The sequence below is a fragment of the Dendrobates tinctorius genome, unplaced genomic scaffold (genome assembly GCF_039654945.1).
Source record: "Dendrobates tinctorius isolate UK_male_01 unplaced genomic scaffold, ASM3965494v1 ptg000104l, whole genome shotgun sequence".
NCBI lineage: Eukaryota > Metazoa > Chordata > Amphibia > Anura > Dendrobatidae > Dendrobates > Dendrobates tinctorius.
The window spans coordinates 12,707,481-12,728,724 of record NW_027361772.1 but is presented as its reverse complement, the minus strand read 5'-3'; the positions used below and the strand labels follow the sequence as shown (position 1 = coordinate 12,728,724).

At 44.0% G+C, this 21,244-nt stretch overlaps 1 protein-coding gene across 2 annotated transcripts; it reads right to left on the bottom strand.

Moving 5' to 3' along the window:
• Nucleotides 1–533: 533 nt before the first annotated feature.
• On the bottom strand, nucleotides 534–21,013 carry LOC141100455 (C-type lectin lectoxin-Phi1-like). Of its 2 annotated transcripts, XM_073588962.1 has the most exons (8): nucleotides 20,967–21,013; nucleotides 20,797–20,874; nucleotides 19,729–19,833; nucleotides 18,024–18,065; nucleotides 17,745–17,822; nucleotides 15,489–15,640; nucleotides 14,707–14,819; nucleotides 534–1,137 (listed from the first exon to the last, which is right to left on the bottom strand). In XM_073588962.1, exons 1-8 carry the CDS (start codon nucleotides 20,989–20,991, stop codon nucleotides 1,005–1,007), a joined length of 726 nt encoding a protein of 241 aa, XP_073445063.1. In that variant the 5' UTR covers nucleotides 20,992–21,013; the 3' UTR covers nucleotides 534–1,004. The 2 variants fall into 2 exon arrangements, with proteins under 2 accessions (XP_073445063.1, XP_073445064.1); XM_073588963.1 differs by lacking the exon at nucleotides 19,729–19,833.
• Nucleotides 21,014–21,244: the final 231 nt, after the last annotated feature.

Sequence of the window (21,244 nt, the reverse complement as noted above, 5' to 3'; positions counted from 1 at the left end):
AGGTCTTTCAAGCTTCCACTCGCAAGTAACGCAGAGGGCTGTTGGTGAGTACCTAACTGCTGTCTAAAAATCAATGGGCTGGTGTGAGTTGACTGGTATGTTAAGAGTTAACAGAATTGGTGACCAAGTTCCTTGTAAACCAGCTGTACACAATAAAAAATAAAGGAGGTCATCACGGGAGAAGCTCTGACAAAGAACACAGCTAGCGTTCGAAACGCGTTGCTGCAATGTCTGATGCGATGTCTTGTGTCTATTTTTACCAATTTGGATTAAAGACTAAGCCTTTTATAGCAGCTGTTTTTTTTTCATTTTTTTTCTATATCACGGGAGAATGGCAGCAAATCGAACAAGTCAATTGCAAACTTTTTTATTTGCATGCTAGATAATTAAGGCAATTTAAGAGCTTGAGAACATCCCTTTACAGTCAGTGAGCATGTCTTGTCTTTTGTTCAGATGATTGACGTAAAGCAATTTTATTAAGGCTGTCAAGAGAAGCTAATGCAAAATGCCCCCTCCATGATCATATACAAAATTTAGACTACTACTTTCAGAAAATCAAAACAGATTATGAGAAAATAATATTTTTCATCATCTGATTTTAATTATTTAAAAATAACATGGGTAAAATACATTCCTTTTCACCAAATCTGCCATTAAACTCAAAGTAAGTCACGTGTATATGAGCATAGTGATCATATGGTTATAGCAATTAGAAATATATTTGGTACTAGATGGTGGCCCGATTCTAACACATTGGGTATTCTAGAATATGTATAGGACTGTGCCTGTGTAATGAGCGATGCAGCAGTGATGCCTTTAACAGCTGTAATGTGCCTGTACAATAAGCGATGCGGCCGTGTTGCCGCGACGACTAAGCGACTGTCACTGATTGGGTCGTGGCCTAACTGCCGCAACCAATCAGTGAGGCGGGATTTCCATTACAGACAGACAGACAGAATTAGACAATTATATATTAGATTTGTGCATTAACCAGAGAATAAATGTCAGCAGTAACGGTTTTTTTCACAGATATATCTCCATACATTTTCACAGATTCGATCATCCCAAGCTCCTTTAGTGAGTGCTCCACAGTGCTGATGCAATAATTGAAAGTTGGGCTCATTAACTCCCCAGTTTCTACAAATACATAAAATCATCAATGTTTTCAGTATTTAAAAGACATTTGTAGACTCAGTTTAATAGCATTATTAAGTGCCCATTCCCATACGCCTGCTTAGCTGAATGCTAAGGGTAGAAAATTAACTTTATTCTCCCTGGCAGTGTTTTGTATCAGTCACAGGGGCGGGGGCCGGCACTGGTTCAGTCACTGCTCTGAGTATAGAGAGCAACTACTGTAGCCCGGCCCTCGCCACGACACTGGTTCTCAGAGCAATGACTTAATTTTCTCCCCTCAGCGTTCCGCTAAGCGGGCGTAGAGGAATGGGCACTTAACAATGGTATTAATTTGCAGATTTATCCCATACAGTTTCTGCAGGTTAATAACATTTTTTCCGGTGACAGGTTCCCTTTAAGCTACAAGCACCACAGTAATTTTTTTATAAAATCAGTATAGTGGCTCTGATGAGCATGGGAACTTTAATTGCTTTGGAAACTATTTTTTGTAAGTCTTTAGGCTAAGTGCACACATAGCAGAAAGTTTCTGCTGGAAAACCTGACTCCCTTCCCAGAAACCGTGCATTTTTTTCTGCGCGTTTCCCGCGCGTTTTTACCCCGATTTTTGCGCGGTTTTTATGCGTTTTCTAAACGCATAGAAATGGTCAGAAATGCGGGGAAAATCTGCGAAATTAATGAGCATGCTGCGCTTTTTACCACAATGCGTTTTTTTCACGGTAAAAAACGCATCAATGTCCAAAAAAAGTGGAAAATGTATAGAAATGAATGGGAAGCTTATTTTTCGCGGTTTTATAGTGGATTTATTGGAAAATCCACGGTAAAAATTGCGAAAAAAACGCTACGTGTGAACACAGCCTATTAGGTGTGGATTGTTCATGTTTTGAAGTCTTTATTCAGTTTAATAATGTTACTCAAGTGTATGCCCTTGAATGTCTCAACTGAAAAACCATGAAAAACAGACAGTTCGAATTAAAAAAAATTCTCCTTTTTAGATAATAAGTATAAATTTGCACAAAGGGAGTAAATTAAAAAAAAGTTGAAAATCAATGGTAAATTTGATGGAGTGAGTAAATTCCTCTAAGGGCTCATGTAGACGACCGTATTATCAGTTCAAGTGCGATCTGACAAATCATTGGATCGTACCCAAACCAATATTATTCTTAGGGACCATGCACGTCTGATTTTTTTCTCGAATAGTGTCTGTCATGGGAAAAAAAGTCCCAGCATGTCCGAATTTGTTCCCATATTTTATATTGCAAGTTAGTAAGTGTGTGGAAATCATCGGACTGCACTGGGATAATATCTTAGTGCAGTCCGATTTTCACAGACTGACAGAGAGAACAGGATCACACTATGATCACACTCTGATCATTCTCTGTTGAGCATTGCTGAACTTGAAAGGGTTCAAAGGCGGGCTCCTAAAATGATAAATGGAGTTGGTTCACAACAATACCCAGAAAGGTTATCAAAATTAGGTCTATTTATTGTAGAAAAGAGAAGACTTAGGGGAGACCTAATATATATGTACAAGTATATCAGAGGGCAATACAGAGATCTCTCCAATGAACTGTTTGTACCAAGGACTGTGACAAGAACAAGGGGGCATTCTCTTCGTTTGGAGGAAAGACAATTTCTGCACCAGCATAGAAGAGGGTTCTTCACGGTAAGAGCAGTGAGGCTCTGGAATTCTCTTCCTGAGGAAGTGGTGATGGCCAACTCACTGAATGAATTTAAGAAAGGAATGGATGCTTTTCTTGTGAGTAACAGTATAGAAGGTTACGTATAACAGAATATTATAGGTAGATGGTTGACCCAGCTTAGGGGAAGGAATTTTTTTCCCTATGGAGAAAATTGGCTTCTACTCTGTGGGTTTTTTGCCTTCCCCAGGATCAACAATGCAGAACAGCTGCACTAAAAATAGGCTGAACTAGATGGACATAAGGTCTTCCTTCAGCCTTCAAAACTATGTTACTATGTTATTTGCAAAATTGATCCGATTCTCTCAGATGAGAGAAGATACACTTGTGTAACCCTGGCCTAAAGCTTAGTAAGTCATGTACAGTAAGTATGACTTAGATATCAAAACAAAAGATAGATATAGATAATGAACATATAGATTTGAAAAAGGTTCTCATTTTTAACCAAAAAAAATCACCATTCTGTGCTATTAACCCCTTAACCCCAAGGGTGGTTTGCACGTTCATGACCGAGCCAATTTTTACAATTCTAACTACTGTCCCTTTATGAAGTAATAACTCTGGAACGCTTCCATGGATCCCGGTGATTCTGACAAAGTTTTCTCGTGACATATTGTACTTCATGTTAGTGGTAAAGTTTCATTCAAATAACTTGCGATTATTTGTGAAAAAAAAGGAAATTTGGTGAAAATTGTGAAAATTTTGCAATTTTACAACTTTGAATTTTCATGCCCTTAAATCACAGAGATATGGCACACAGAAAACTTAATAAATAACATTTCCCACGTATTTACTTTACATCAGCACAATTTTGGAAACAAAATTTTTTTTTGTTAGGAAGTTATAAGGGTTAAAATTTGACCAGCGATTTCTCATATTTGCAACACCATTTTATTTTTAGGGACCACCTTACATTTGAAGTCACTTTGACGGGTCTATGTGATAGAAAGTACCCGAAAGTGACACCATTCTAAAAACTGCACCCCTCAAGGTACTCAAAACCATATTCAAGAAGTTTATTAACCCTTCAGGTGCTTCACAGGAATTTTTTGAATGTTTTAAAAAAAAATGAACATTTAACTTTTTTTCACAAACAAATTACTTCAGGTCCAATTTTTTTTTATTTTACCAAGGGTAACAGGAGAAATTGGACTGCAAGAGTTATCGTGCAATTTCTCCTGAGTACACTGTTTCGGCGCAGGGCAGAGCTCAGAAGGGACGGAGCGCCGTTTGACTTTTTCAATGCAAAATTGGCTGGAATTCAGATTGGACGCCATGTCACGTTTGGCGAGCCCCTGATGTACTTAAACAGTGGAAACCACCCACAAGTGACCCCATTTTGGAAACTAGACCCACCAAGAAACTTATCTAGATATGTGGTGAGAACTTTGAACCCACAAGGGCTTCACAGAAGTTTATAACGTACAGCCATACAATTAAAAAATCTTATTTTTTCCACAAAAATGATCTTTTAACCCCCAATTTTTATTTTCCCAAGAGTAACAGAACACTAAAAGTTATTGTGCAATTTGTCCTGAGTACGCTGATACCCCATATGTGGGGGTAAACCACTATTTGGGTGCATGGCAGAGCTCGGAAGGGAAGCAGCGCCATTTGACTTTTTTGGCTGGAATTGAGATCGTACACCATGTCACGTTTGGAAAGCCCCTGAAGTGCCAAAACAGTGGAAACCCCCCACAAATGACACCATTTTGGAAACTAGACCACCCAAGGAACTTATCTAGATGTGTGATGAGAACTTTGAACCCCCAAGGGCTTCACAGAGGTTTATAACGTACAGCCGTACAATTTAAAAATCATATTTTTTCCACAAAAATGATCTTTTCACCCTCAATTTTTATTTTTCCAAGGATAACAGGACCCCAAAAGTAATTGTGCAATTTGCCCTGAGTATGCTGATACCCAATATGTGGGGGTAATGCACTATTTGGGCGCATGGCAGAGCTCGGAAGGGAAGCAGCGCCATTTGACTTTTTTGGCTGGAATTGGGATTGGATGCCATGCGGTGTTTAGAAAGCCCCTGATGTGCCTAAACAGTGGAAAACCCCCACAAATGACACCATTTTGGAAACTAGACCCCCCCAAGGAACTTATCTAGATGTGTGGTGAGCACATTGAACCCCGAAGGGCTTCATAGAAGCTTATAATGCCCGGGCGTGAAAATAAAAAAATCATATTTTTTTTTCACAAGCATGATCTTTTAGTCCCCAATTTTTTTATTTTCCCAAGGGTAACAGGAGAAATTGGACCCCAAAAGTTGGTGTCCAATTTGTCCTGCATACGGTGATACCCCATATGTGGGAGAAAACTACTGTATGGGCACACGTCGGGGCTCGGAAGGGAAGTAGAGACGTTTTGGAATGCAGACTTTGATGTAATGGTCTGCAGGTGTCATGTTGCCTTTGGAGAGCCCCTGATGTACCTAAACAGTGGAAACCCCCCACAAGTGACCCATTTTGGAAACTAGACCCGATAAGGAACTTATCTAGATGTGTGGTGAGCACTTTGAACCCCCCACTACTTCACAGAAGTTTATAATGCCTGGGCATGAAAATAAAAAAATCATATTTTTTTTCAACAAAAATGATCTTTTTGCCCCCAATTTTTTATTTTCCTAAGGGTAACAGGAGAAATTGGACCCCAAAATTTGTTTTGCAATTTATCCTGAGTAGGCTGATACCCAATATGTGGGGGTAAAACACTGTTAGGGCGCATGGCAGAGCTTGGAATGGAAGGAGCAACGTTTGACTTTTTCAACGCAGAATTGGCTGGAATTGAGATCAGACACCATGTTGCGTTTGGAGAGCACCTGATGTGCCCAAACAGTGGAAACCCCCAATTCTAACTCCATCCCTAACCCCAACACACCCCTAATCATAATCTCAGCCCTAATCCTAGCCCTAACCCTAGCCCTAACCCTAACCCTAGCCCTAACCCTAGCCCTATCCCTAACCCTAGTCCTAATCCTAATGGGAAAACGGAAATAAATACATTTTTTTAATTTCATTATTTTTCCCTAACTAAGGGGGTGATAACAGGGGGTTTGATTTACTATTTATGGCAGGTTTTTATGTTTGGCAGCTGTCGCACGCTAAAAGATGCTTTTTATTGCAAAAATAGTTTTTGCATCACCCCCTTTTGAGAGCTATAATTTTTCCGTATTTTGATCCACCGAGTCATGTGAGGTCTTATTTTTTGCGGGACGAGTTGACGTTTTTATTGGTATCATTTTCGGGCACGTGACATTTTTAATCGCTTTTTATTCCGATTTTTTTGGACGCAGAATGAACAAAACCAGCATTTCAAGAATTTCTTTTTGGGGGTGCGTTTACACCGTTCCGCATGCGGTAAAATTGATAAAGCTGTTTTATTCTTCGGGTCAGTACGGTTACAGCGATACCTCATTTATGTCTTTTTTATCTTTTGGCGCTTTTATGCAATGAAAACAATTTTATGTAAAAAATAATTATTTTTGCATCGCTTTATTCTGAGAGCTATAACTTTTTCATTTTTTTGCTGATGACGCTGTGTTGTGGCTCGTTTTTTGCGGGACAAGATTACATTTTCAGCGGTACCATGGATATTTATATCTGTCTTTTTGATCGCGCGTTATTGCACTTTTTGTTTGGCGGTATGATGATAAAGCATTATTTTTTTCTTCGTTTTTTATTTTTATTTTTTAAGGCGATCAATGAATGGGTTAACTAATGGGACAGTTTTATAGGGTGGGTCATTACGGACGCGGCGATACCAAATATGTGTACTTTTATTGTTTGTTTGTTTTTTATTTCCAAAAAATGATTTTATTAGGGAATATTTTTTTTTTCAATTTATTTAGCGATTTTTTATAAATTATTTTTACACTTTTTTTTAACTTTATTACAATATCCCAGTGGGGACATAACTGTCATGTGACAGATCACTGATCTGTCACATCACAGATCACTGTGACAGATCAGCGATCTATCACAGGCACTGCAGAAGGCTTCCTCGTGTCTGCGCTTTGCAGGCACTGAGGAAGCCGGCTCCCTGCAGGCCCCCGAAGGTCCCCGCCGCCATTTTGGATCCAGGGACCTGCAGGTAAGGAGACCCCCGCAGCAGCGCTGCACATTGCGCTGATGCAGGGGTCACAGGGAAGCATGGAGGGAGCCCCCTCCCTGCCGATGCTTCCCTAAACCCCCGGTACACGGCGATTGTGTTTGATCGCAGTGTGCCAGGGGTTAACGTGTCGGGGGCAGTCCGTGACTGCCCCTGACACATAGTGCCGGGTGTCAGCTGTGATAATCAGCTGACACCCGGCCGCGATCAGCGGCGCTAACTACGTGAGCGCCGCTGATCGCTTTGACGTACTATCCCGTCCATGGTCATAGGGGCCCAGGTCCCATGGACGGGATAGTACGTCATATGGCAGAAAGGGGTTAAATAGCACTATTGTCACCTTCTATATGGTGTGCTACCTTTTTTTAATAGACATATAGATACAAATGTGTGAAAAAGTGTTTGCCCCCTTCCTGATTTCCTAATCTTTTGCATGTCTGTCACACTTGAATGTTTCAGATCACCAAACAAATTTAACTAACAGACAAAGATAGCACAAGTAACCACAAAATGCAGTTCATAAATGGTTTTCATTATTAAGGAAACAAGAAATCCAAACCTACAGGGCCTTGTGTGAAAAAGTGATTGCCCCCTAAACCTAATAACTAGATCGGACACCTATAGCAGCAACAACTGCAATCATTCCTTTGTGATAAGTGGCAATGAGTCTTTTACAACGCTCTGGAGGAATTTTGTCCCTCTCATCTTTGCAGAATTGTAATTCAGCCATATTGGAGGGTTTTCGATCATGATCTGACTTTTTAAGGTCATGCAACAGCATCTCAGTCAGATTAAGCTCAGGACGTTGACTAGGCCACTCCAAAGTCTTAATGTCACCACATTTGACCTAGCTAAACTATTAATATGGGCATACAGGAACATCATTCCAACAGTAAAGTATGGTGGTAGTAGTGTGATGATCTGAGGCTGTTTTGCTGCTTCAGGACCTGGAAGACTTGCTGTGGTAAATAGAGCCATGAATTCTGCTGTCTACCAAAAAATCCTGAAGGAGAATGTCTGGCCATCCATTTATGACCTCAAGCTGAAGAGCACTTGGGTTATGCAGCAGGACAATTATCCAAACCACACCACCAAGTCCACCTCTGAATGGCTTAAAGGGAATCTGTCACCACATTTGACCTATCTAAACTATTAATATGGGCATACAGGCTATAAACTGCTGACAACAGACCTCCCTGTGTATCTCATATCACCTGTGTTGTTGCTGAGAAATCAAATCCTCTTTTATCACTTTATATAAGTGACCTCTTACAGGCCTCGGGCGGATGGTGCCTGGCAATAACTCAGCCCCCAGCGCTTATTTTACACGAAGGAGGCGTTCCCAGTGTGAGACAAGTAACCAACACAGAAGAGGAAAAATTAAATTTGTCTTCTTGCAAACATATTTTTGCTTCTCTCTCAGCTCTGCTGTATTGCAGCCCTGTCTGCCTGTGAGCTGGAAGCTGAGAGGACCCTGCAGATGTGTCAGTTATCAGGAGAGCAGAGAGCAGCCATTACACATCACACTGGTAACACTGGTAACCATGTCACATCACACTGGTAACTCCCCCTGATATTTAAAATAAGCTCTGGGGTCAGAGTTATCTTGAGGCACCATCCTCCCCGGAGCCTGGAGGAGGTCACTTATATAAAGGCATAAAAGATGATTTCTCAGCAAGAACACAGCTGATATGAGACACATACAGGTGGGACTGTTTTCAGCAGTCTGTATGGCCATATTAATAGTTTAGATAGGTAAAATGTGGTGACAGATTCCCTTTAAGCCATTCAGAGGTGGACTTGGTGGTGTGTTTTGGATAATTGTCCTGTTGCATAACCCAAGTGCTCTTCAGCTTGAGGTCACAAACAGATGTCAGACATTCTCCTTCAGCATTTTTTGGTAGACAGCAGAATTCTTGGTTCTATTTACCACAGCAAGTCTTCCAGGTCCTGAAGCAGCAAAACAGCCCCAGACCATCACACTACTACCACCATATTTTACTGTTGGTATGATATTCCTTTTCTGAAATGCTGTGTAACTTCTACACCAGATGTAATGTGACATGCATCTTCCAAAAAGTTTAACTTTTGTCTAATCAGTCCACAGAGTATTCTAACAAAAGTCATGGGGATCATCCAGATTTTTTCTGGCCAAACTGGGATGAGTCTTTATGTTCTTATTGCTTAGCAAAAGTTTACATCTTGGAGCTCTGCCATGCAGCAGACAGGAACACCCAATTCTTACACTATGGCTGATCCAAACAATAAAAGCAATTGTTACCATCCACCTTTCATGTCTCCCCTTTTTCCTTATAGATTGTAAACTTGCGAGCAGGGCCCTCACTCCTCTTGGCATCTGTTTTGATCTATGTGTTTATTGGTATGCTGTAATGTCTATTGTCTGTAGAAGTCCCCTCTATAATGTAAAGTGCTGCGGAATATGTTGGCGCTATAGAAATAAAATTATTATTATTATTATGTAGGCCATTTTTGCCCAGTCTCCTTCTTATGGTGGAGTTATGAATACTGAACTTAACTGAGGCAAGTGAGGCCTGTAATTCTTTGGATGTTGCTGTGGGGTCTTCTGTGACCTCTTCGATGACTCGTCGCTGCGCTTTTGGGGCAATTTTGGTCGGCCAGCCACTGCTGGGAAGGTTTACCACTGCTCCATGTTTTCTCCATTTGTGAATAATGGCTCTCACTGGGCTTTGCTGGAGTCCCAAAGCTTTAGAATTGGCTTTATAACCTTTTCCAGATTGCTAGATCTCAATTACATTGTATTTCATTTGTTCGCGAATTTCTTTGGATCGTGGCATGATGTCTAGCTTTTGAGGGTCTTTTCGTCTACTTCGCCTTGTCAGACAGGTCCCATTTAAATGGTTTCTTGATTGAGAACAGGGGTGTTAATAATCAGGCCTGCATGTAGCTAGTGAATTTGAAATCAGCTTCTCAAAGATGTGATAAACCACAGTTAATTTATGCTTTGGGGGGAATCACTTTTTCACCCAGGGCCTTGTAAGTTTGGATTTCTTTTTCCCTTAATAATAAAGACTATCATTTAAAAACTGCATTTTGTGATTACTTGTGTTATCTTTGTCTAATATTTAAACATGTTTGGTAATCTGAAACATTTAAGTGTGACATACATGTACAAGAAAAAGAAATCAGGAAGGGGGCAAACACTTTCTTTTTCATACAACTGTAGATATGAGACAGATATATACTGTAAATATGCAGATATGAAATACTTCAGATATCAAAATAGATATTAAAAATGTTGTCTGGGCAAAAACAAGTTTGCCCACGGGATAGGAAATGTTAAAAAATAAACTCAACCAAATCTTCCTGAATCCAGCACAGGCCACTTTGTGGTCTGTAGAGAGACAAGAAGTGGTGATGTTGTAGGGAAGTGGACTGACCTATGGACCTGTCTGCAGCAAGAAGGGGAATGTAAGATGTGCCGTAAAAGTACTTAACGTGGACTGGTATAGGTGGATGTGGGGAGACAGCTAGAGACAGTGGAGGATGGTAAAGGACTGGGTTTTGACCACTAGGGGGAGACCAAGAACAGCAGGAGAAAGAGACAGTTCAGTACTGAAGATTGGCCACAAGATGGAGACAGAGAGCAGTGAGGAAAGGGCTTAACAGCAGCTAATGCTAGAGAAACAGCAAAGTCATGGTGGGCGGAGTTACAGGGACTCTAGAGGGGAATTCCCAAGTAGGAATATAAGAAGGCAGAGAGAGTTCCAGAAGGAAGCTAGTCCAGGAGAAGGAGATCAGGAGAAGAGGAGACAGAAGGGAGAGACTGAGAGAAGAAGAAGCTGAAGAGAGAGATGGTCAGAGAGGTGGCCCTGACAGGAGAGCCGCAGGACAGAGAAGGCCCGGGGTACCAGACGGATGGACTCGGCAGGGGAAGTACTGTGGCTGTGGGCCTAATGGCAGCCACAGTGAAAGAACCGCGCGCGAGGGACATTACTGTAGAGGAAAGAGAAGAAGGTGAAGGGTACCCGGGCCTTTGCGTAGAATCTGCCGTGCTGCCGTGTGTTGCTGTGGTCGTCAAGAGGACGGCCAATAAAGAGGACCTGTTGAACGCACATCAGTTTCTGTCTCAAGTCTGTTCCGCTGCCGAACAAAGGACCACCCCCCAGTCGGAGCACGATCTTACACTTGACGTAGTCGGCAGGATCGCCACCGCCAATACATCAACTTCAGCGGTAAGACTGCGCCGAAGATCCAAAGGACCCAAGCTGAACGGGTTGAAGATTTACCCTTGTGGATTACAAAATTGGACTATGTTCGGTATTGTTGGCTTTAATCAGAAGGATCCGGAGCAGAAAAGGACTCTGCAGGATGGCGGTGGTATATAAGCGCCTGAAAGAATCGCAGTAGTTCGCTGCCAAGTTGGACAATCAGGGGCTATGTCGAACCCGCCCCTGGGGGAGCGGTGTACATCTACTGACAACCGCCCACTCCTCCTGAACCCTGATAAATGGGTGAAGGTGCCGGCCAGAGCCCCACTCTGGAGCGGAAGTGGCACTGATAAACAGGCTGGGCGCGGCTGCCTCATGCCACTAAGCATCTGGACATTGTACGCGATGCGACACTGCAGCTGCCGTGGTCTCAGACGCCAATGGAGGTGGCATCAGGAGATCGAGGCACGTCGAGAGACCTGCCCCTAGGAGCCGTTGCGAGTACCATGAACACCTACCAGGGAAGAGGAGCGACCCCGGACCATGCCGGAACGGCCGCCGGAAGAACCACGGAGTCTCCCCACGGAATTATCGGGCCTGGAGGCTGGCCCTGCCAGATGGTGGGGTGAAGAACATCGGCTGCTGGAGGAGCTGCGGGATGACCTGTCGGAAGCTGCAGCGCCGGGGAAGTGAGCGTTCCCCTGGCCCAGCCGGCGGCACCGCAGGCAGCTCCCACCCCCACGCCTCATGCGCGGGACAGGCCCAAGGACCCCGACCACGGCCCTCAGCCTCCCCACCCGGCCCCCACTCTTCAGCGACCCAGGCTCCTGATGGCTCTGCAGCCTCCGCAGGGCCGACCGACACCCCCGCCAACGACCCCCAGCCGCCTTGTCCAGCGGTGCCCCGTCCCACATCTCCAGCGCAGGGTGGGCCTGCAGTCTGCCCACCAAGGCCCGCGATCACCCCTGCTGCAATCCACATCCCGGCGGTGGCCTATCCATCGATGCCCTCCGCCACATCAGCTCCGCTCCAGATCGCCATGGCGGCCAGGCCGCCAGGCTCCGTGGCCTACTCACTGACACCCGCGGCCGCCTCTGCTACACTCTCGGCCTTAGCTGCGGCCTACGCGCCAGTGCCCGCGGCTGACTCTGCCACGCTCCATACCGTGGCTGTGGCCTGTCCATAGAGGCCCGTGGACGCTCTGGCCCTGCTCCAGATCGTGGCTGCGGCTGGGTCATTGGGCTCTGCGGCCTATGCGGGGCCTGTGGCCGGGTCACCGGGCTCTGCGGCCTATGCGGGGCTGACTGCCATCCGCACTATCAGGCCTCAGCTTCCCCGCTCCGCCTCTCATCGGCCAACATCCTAGGCACCCCACCTGCTGCTGGATCTCCAGGAGCTGGTGGCCGGATGGAGTGGAACCACCACATTGCTGGAGATGAGCGTGCCCCCACCGCCACCGGTGGTGGACTGCTGGGCCCCGATGCTGCCCCTCGGCAGGGACGTGAGGCATGGGGTCCCTGTCACTGGGTGCCTGCGCCCTCGCCGAGCATTCCCTGGGGTCACCGGGCCCTGTGGAGGAGGTGTCAATCCATGCGCAGGGGCGGCTGAGGACTCCTCTGCCCCCGGGACTTTGCCGCCGTTTGGAGATGCTGCGGCGGTGCTCTCTTCAGCCCGTGCCAGGGCCTGGTTCCCAAGTAAAGATATGACACAGGACGCACGCTGTGGAACTATCCTTGGCCCCTTCTTTTAATGCATCTCTCAGGAGGGAGATGAACTCCACGGTTGTGGAGTTCCTTGCTGTTGGCAGAACATCGGCCATCAGGAGACGGCCCAGAGCACAGCTGAATATGGACTACCGGGACTGCTGTGCGCTGTTGCGCAGCATGGGGACTGTTCCGCGTCCCCTAGGGGTAAAGTACCCAACTCTTGATACAGCAAGGATGTGTGGGAGTGCTTCCCACAAAGTAAGGGGGCGCACCACTGTTTAAAAGTATTGTTGGAAAATGTTTAAAAAGATGCATCATGAAGCAGTTTGATAATGATGTGCAATTTGATAAGGTTGTAAGAATGATGTCCGTGAAGGAACAGGGATAGTGACAAATCTAAATGGTTTAAAAGTTGTTTATATTGAAAATGAGAATGTTCAACAGGTCCTGGGTACTGAAGTAAGGGAAAAATGTTTACCATGACTGATCTTAATTGAAGGTACCAGAAAGGTTTTGAATTGAAGCAGAAAGCAGTCCATAGATCAGATCCTGAGTAACACAATACCCCAAAATGAAAGAGGGAAGCATGCGGTGATCTGGTAGGCCAGAGCCTCGGTCGCTGTGCTCCAAAATTTAAAAATGGTGCTGACAGTGAGAAAAGTGGGGGGGTCGCGCCCGTTGAGAAATCCGGGTGTCCTATCCCAACCAGAAGGAATTGTCATAGAGGCGTACGCGCCGGCGGGTAGCCGTAAGCTACTCGGAGCACGATTGCTCCCGGTTTTGTTTGGCTCCCCGTGTATCATGGGCTTTGCTTAACAACTGGTCTGACAAAAAGAAGGTGGGGAAGCTTCAGAAGGAAAAAGAAAGAGAACGGGATTGTCGAGGATGACAATGGTAAAAGGAAGGGGGTATGTAGGGAAGTGGACTGACCTATGGACCTGTCTGCAGCAGGAAGGGGAATGTAAGGTGTGCCATAAAAGTACTTGACGTGGACTGGTGTAGGTGTATGTGGGGAGACAGCTAGAGACAGTGGAGGATGGTAAAGGACTGGGTTTTGACCACTAGGGGGAGACCAAGAACAGCAGGAGAAAGACGGTGCAGTACTGAAGATTGGCCACAAGATGGAGACAGAGAACAGTGAGAAAAGAGATTAACAGCAGCTAATGCTAGAGAAACAGCAAAGTAATGGTGGGCGGAGTTACAGGGACTCTAGAGGGGAATTCCCAAGGAGGAATATAAGAAGGCAGAGAGAGTTCCAGAAGGAAGCCAGTCCAGGAGAAGGAGCTCAGGAGAAGAGGAGACGGAAGAGATTGTGGCCGTGGGCCTAAGGCAGCCACAGTGAAAGAACCGCAAGGGACGTCACTGTAGAGGAAGGAGAAGAAGGTGAAGGGTACCTGGGCCTGTGCGTAGAAGCTGTCGTGCTGCTGTGTGTTGCTGTGGTCGTCGGGAGGACGGCCAATAAAGAGGACCTGTTGAACGCACATCAGTTTCTGTATCAAGTCTGTTCGGCGGCCGAAAAAAGGACGCGGCCGAATTTAGCAGCATGTGATAGAGCAGCGCATTATCAAAAAACATTCAAACTCACATGACTGAGGCAATCACAAGCTCAGCAGTCCTGGTGGAACAGAGACAGCATCGCTTCCTGCCTCTGCCCAGACAAGAGTGGCCTGTGCTGGATCCAAGTGGGTGCTGGTAGGCAAGTATTGTTATTTTTTCATATTAATCTTCTAAGGAAAATTTCATTTTATTTTGACCTCCTTTAAATTAATATAAAGATAGATAGACCAGAAAGGCAGAGATAGATAATAGATAGATAGCTAGATATGTTATAGGATAGATTGGTAGATAGATAGTACTCACGTAAAGGTCACTTCCGTTCCATCTGTCCACTTCCAGATGTGTATATCTATTGCGTCTCGTCTTAGTCCTATCCAATAATATCTGCCTCTGTTAATCAATGCATTCAAAGAATCCTACAAACAAACAAACATCAAAACATCTTCTCATGTCCCTTCCTCAGGCATGGTATTACAAAGTTCCTGAAGAAACACAAATATATGTACATATAAAACTAATTTCCAGGGGTGGACAGATCATTGGTACAACCTGTGCAGCTGCACAGAGGAAGAAAAAGTAAGGGGGGCCATTTGCACCAGGTAGATATATGCATTATGATGACAGCAAAGAGACCTTATATTGTTCTTGCATAGGGACCCATATCTTTTTGTTTCTGACATTGCTCATTTCATTATATTGAAAGGTTTGTCAACCTACAGCCACCAGACAAGTACTTGCTGCTTGCTGGCACCACTACACTAAAAAGCAGCGTCCTAGCTCATATGAAAGTGTGGGATGAGAAGGGTTGTAAATTTTGCGCTCCCATAGAATGTGGCTTCTGGGGCTACAGCCTTTCTGGTTCCCCATGCTACATCGCTGAAGGAGAGTCAGAACATTTTTTTGTTGAAGTGATTGAAACTCCTCACAGAGCTTGTAGGTAAAAGTAGTACTGTTTCTTTTAGAAAAGACTGATTTTTATTCTGATATGACCCTTTTGTATGTTGATAATCCACTGGAACATCCAATTGCAAAGGATTATCTACAAATACTAGGCAACATGTCGGCTTCTTACATACGCCACTCACCGACTCATTCCTGTCCTTTATCTTGACTAGAAAAGAATTAACTTTGTTGCATTCATCTTGGGCTTCATCCCAGGACCTCATTTCCTCTGAGACATAATAACAGGAAGCGCCGATGGTATGCCAGCCAACGGAGCACATTGTGCACATTTTACCTATTTAAAGAAACAGTAAATCAAACAGAGCCAGATGACCCAGGAGCGTCACATCAGTATTCAGACTGGGATCACTAGATGTCAACAATGGAGTAACTAAGGGCCCCGTTACACGCTTCAATGTCCCAGCGATCCCACCAAAGATCCGACGTGGATGGGATCGCTGGGACATAGTTAGCTGATCGCTGGTGAGCTGTCACATAGACAGACTCACCAGCGATCAGGACCAGCAAGCAAGCTGGTATTCAAGGTAAACAGCGGGTTTCTAAGAGCTGCGTGGCTCTTAGAAGTCCGCTGTTTACCATAGAAACCAGCTCCCAGCGTCGCTGATCGTTGGTCTCTCGCTGTCACACGCAGCAATGCGCGCTGGCTAGCTGGAGACCAGCGATCAAAAAATGGCCCAGGACATTCGAGCGCGATCAGCGATATCCGGGGGGGGGGGCGGTCGCTGATGAGTGTCACACACAGCGATTTCACTGGCGCGTCACAAAAGCAGCGATCACGCTAGCTATCACGCTGTGTGTGACGGGGCCTTAACATAGAAGTGTAAAGAAGTGGAGATGCTGCCCACACCTCCTTAAAGATGTTATTTTAAACTATGATCTAAGCAAACTGCAACTGTGGGCAGCAACTAACAGAATGGATTTTTAACAGGGAGAAATGCAAAGTCCTACATCTGGGCAAGAAAAATGAAAAAAAAAAGCATACACAGAATGGGAAGACTAGAACTAAGCAACAGCACATGCGAGAAGACTTGGGTATACTAATAGATCACAGACTGTCATGAGTCAACAGTGTGATGCAGCAGAAAAAAGGCAAACACAGTTCTAGTAGAGTCTAGATCACATGAAGTAATTATCTCCCTCTACTTCTCCTTGATCAGGCCTCATCTGGAATACTGTGTCCAGTCCTGGGCGCCACATTTAAAAAAATACATGAAGAAACTGGAGCAAGTTCAGAGAAGAGCTACCAGAATGGTGACCGTCTACAAACAATGTCCTATGAGGAAAGGTTGCAGGATTTGGGAATGTTTAACTTGCAAAAGAGAAGACTGAGAGGAGACTTAATAGCTGTCTACAAATATCTCAAGGGATATCACAGGGTAGAGGGATCAGCTTTATTCTCATTTGCACAAAGAAAGACTAGAAGCAAAGGGATGAAACAGAGAAGATACAGATTAGATATTAGAAAAAATGTTTTGACAGTGAGGATGATCAATGAGTGGAACAGGCTGCCACAAGAGGTCATGAGTTCTTCTTCAATGGAAGTCTTCAAACAGAGGCTGGACAGAAATCTGTCTGGGATGAGTTAGTGAATCCTGCATTGAACAGGGGCTTGGGCCAGATGACCCTGGAGGTCCCTTCCAACTCTACCTGCCTATGTTTCTATGGGTTCCTTATCTCAGGCAAGGAGAGCTAAAGCTAGGACTAAGCTGATGGAAGGATTCCTTATTTCAGGCAAGTGGGTCTTAAGCAAATTATTATTTACGCTAGAAAAGAAACTAGAGTGTAGCCATGCCTTAGGTCCATCCAGGACAAGATGACCAGGCCGGGACACGAGTTTTTCTACAGAGAGCTGAAGATGCAGTGACACAGAGAGAAGCATGTGCCCCTCATCGAATGGACTCTGGTGTCTGTCATTCACATTTACCTCACCAAGTCCTGGCCTGCCATGTCAAGTGGCAGTATGCGGTCTGCAAAGGCATATCCCCAAGGCAAAAGCAGCACACACACCTAGCCAGGACTCCCATTTTCCTGCAGCGTGGTGTGGATGATGTGAGCTCCTGCCACAACTGCCGCTCCAGGCCATGTTAGATTGGCAGTGATATAGATATGGTGGAACGGGGCAGTGAACCGTGGTGAAATTATCCTACTAGATGTGGAAAACTCTGACCTCCTCACATGCTCAAATCATGGACCTTGATAGGCAGGGTCCATATGATGTGAATAGTACTAGATTAGGAGTTAGGCTTTTCTTCACTCGGATCAACAATTTCAACTTGCTGCCTTAGCTTATAATCTAAATGCTCGGGCCATGGTAGAGAAGCTTGTTAGCACCTATGCTGGCACACAAGTGAACTTTTTAGATATCTCCGAGTCCTTACCCATAGAATCACTGAGGTCTGTCACTTTTGTCTTCAGGTTGTCCAGCTCCTCTACACCATGCTTTTGGGATTCTGAAGCTGTAAGTATTAATGCCATATAGAAAAATTCAATGCCACATATCAATTCATTCCACAATAATATTTACTCAAATACTATGAATTCTGTACGTCACACACAATTATTCTGGAAAGGGTGAGATAGAAGATGGAGTAGAGCTATGGCTAGGTTCCCTTCCCTATCTGGGCAAATACTGATTTGCAGGACATTGATGGAGTTACCTTGCTCATTCATTATCTTCAGTTGTCCATTGATAGATGAATCTGCAGAAACAGAACAAATATTTGCTCCAGATCTTTGGACTCAATCGGATAAAACCTGTCGTGACTTGAGTAGTTACCAGCCGATCGCTGGTTTCCCGCCTGTCACACGCAGCGATGCATGCTGGCCAGCGGGAGATCAGCGACAAAAAAAATATCCAGAGGTTTCTTGCAGCGATCAGCGAAACCGGCAGGGGGGCCGGTCGCTGATCGCTGTCACACACAGCGATCTCGCTGGTGAGATCGCTGTTACGTCACAAAACTTGTGACTCAGCAGCGATTTCGCTAGCGAGATCGCTATGTGTGACGAGGGCCCTTAAGATGTCCATTGACATTAGCAAATACCCACCCCAGTGTTCTGTCCTGACAGTCTACTGATGTCTCCAATAGTTGGATTAAACCGTGATTATAGAGGTTGGATTTCAGATCTCAGTCACTTTTACTAGATGCGCATGGCAGATAACTATGTCCCTGCCACCAAAAAATTACTTGTCTATTAAGCAAAGTCAATTTTATCTGGCAACCATTTATGTCTACAATTAGCTTACCATCACCAAAAGAAATCTCTTTAATTAAGTTTAATTAAAAAAAATTGTGAGCTGAGTAATTTAATAGGGATTTGAACAACATTTGTGTACCAAAATCTAGCCACCCCCTCATGTAGGTATAGAGTTGTCCTAAGAGGGTTCTCTCGAGATCAGAAATCATCCCATATGCACAAAATAGGTGATAATTGTCTGATCCCTGTGGGTTCCACCATTGCGACCCCCATGATTATGAGATCAGATGTTTCTCACCCCCTGTTGGAATAGAGTATAGCAGTTGCATAAGTGCTGCTCGCATTAATATCTATGGGGCTTATGAATGTAGTATAGGACTGTACGTGGCCTTCATTGCAAAACTTAATAACTTTAAATAGTGGCAGTGCGTATTTAAATTGGGGTCTCGGGAACCCCCTTCTCGTGAGTGCTGGATGCCCCACACATATCTCCTATATCCAATTATTATTGAGAAATTCATCAATGGGGTTGGAGGAAGGAGATGTAGAACTCTGGTACATTACTCAAGGCAACATGTGAGAATATTTTTGCATAATGATCAGTATGAGATGACGGAATGATGCAGACTTTGGGAACAGACATGTTTCTAATTAGGAACTTCCTTTTTTTCTCTCTCTCTATTTTTCTCTTTCGTTCTCTCTTCATAGAACCATTCACACAGATTAAAACACTCGCCTAAAGGTACTGTCACACTTAGCGATGTACCAGCGATCCCGACCAGCGATATGACGCGGTCAGGATCGCTGGTACATCGCTAAGTGGTCGCTAGTGAGCTGCCACACAGGCAGATCTCACCAGCGACATCACTGGGGTCGGGGGTCGCTACTTACCTGTCACACCAGGCGATCCTGCGTCCTCCCGCCCGCGTCCACGCTCGTCGCTCGTCCTCACAGCAGGAAGCGCCGTAGGAAGCTGACGACGAGAAACGGTCCAGGACATTCTCGCGCGATCAGCGATAACCAGCGGGAGAGCGGTCGGAGGTAAGTGTCAGACACAGCGATATCGCTAGCAATATCGCTGCTACGTCACAAAAACCAGTGACATTATAGCGATATTGCTAGCGCTATCGCTCAGTGTGACAGGCCCTTAACGTGTCTTATACTTACCGTATGAGCATACAATGATTATCAGGAGTATTACAATCAGCAAGATTAAGGCAAGGAGAGCGATTCTGAATACTAAAGACCTCTTCTTCCCAAAACAGGATTCAACTAGAAAAATAATAATACATCAATTCTTCATTATTTACGCATCTAAAATCTCCTCCCATTGATCAAATGTAGAGGCAGTAATGAATGGAGTATAAGTTTCTAGAATCCAAGGTTTACAAGATCCCATTTGTCCTCCAGGGATCACCAACCTGAAAGGTCTCAGAATGCAATACAAGAACACAATCTAACTGTACTGGATTATCAGTCAATTACTAGGCTTCTGGTCATTAAAAATATAGCTACTGATTGTGATATGAGAAAATGGACACTTTCATGTAAAGAATAATTGCTAAACTACTGACTACCAGGTAGAGTGCGCTCCCATGATAGCAGATGTAATCAAATGGAAAAAGTACCAAAAAAGTACCAGAATAAACAAAAAGAAAAATGTATTTCAAACTCTTCAGGTCACCACACCTGATGAAGGCTGGGTACAGCCGAAACAAATTGTGTTTTTAAATACATTTTTCTTTTCTTTCTTCTTCTGGTACTTTTTTGACATTTTTTTTATTTGATTATTCCTGCTATAATGGGAGCCCCCTTACTATGCACAGAAAGTGCAATCTTCTCTTTTTCTCTCTTAAGGGAATTCCACTATTGGTATAAACTACTGATTTACCAGGGACCATAGACAGATTTTACTTTGTCCCTGTATATAAATATATATATATATATAATCTCAATAAACACCTCAAATACTGTATATAGCAATATATGTAATTATATATGTAGCCAGTATTTTATATCTCGCTGGATTGATCATAGCTATTATTACCTCCCCAAAAATTGTTAAAAATCCCCCAGATAAAAAGAATATTGTAGGGAAATAAAGCCAGTGAAACACCTAGCATACAGATTTAGTGTACATACTAATACATTGTAAGGATGACATAATTTATAAATAGTGATGATAGATGGATGGATAGATAGATAGATAGATCGATAGATAGAATGATACTTTACATTTGCCCTTCATAGTGTTGTTTTCTACTGTCCGAAACACATCATCAGTAATAACTACATTATCCTTTTCCGAATATCCTGTAAAATAAATTGTAGGAATTTGGGATTTCGTACCAGCACCGTGTATTCATACCGCTTCACCAGGACAAGCTTCACTGTTTCCATCTTACCAATGCCATTACTTTTCCCGTCCATTCTCTTTTCTTCTCTTCTTCTCTTATCTACGACCAGTAACCCCCTGATCTGTAATATGCACCTATTTATACTCCAGACGAGGAAGAGGATGGTGCCAGCAGAGAAGGGGATTTTTATTAACATTAGATTGCACATTCCACACCTAAATTAATCTATCATTAAGTATAATTACTTCCTCAAATAAATACTTAAATTATACTAGCAAGACATGTTTTGGTTCTCATTCATCTTTCATTTTTATATTTGACTAGCT

Coding starts and splice junctions, on each gene's coding strand:
- LOC141100455 (XM_073588962.1), bottom strand. CDS start 20,991: ATGGACGGGAAAAGTAATGGCATTG. Junction 20,875..20,966: donor CGGGAAAAGTAATGGCATTG/GTAAGATGGAAA, acceptor TTTATTTTACAG/GATATTCGGAAAAGGATAAT. Junction 17,823..18,023: donor GAAGATAATGAATGAGCAAG/GTAACTCCATCA, acceptor TAATACTTACAG/CTTCAGAATCCCAAAAGCAT.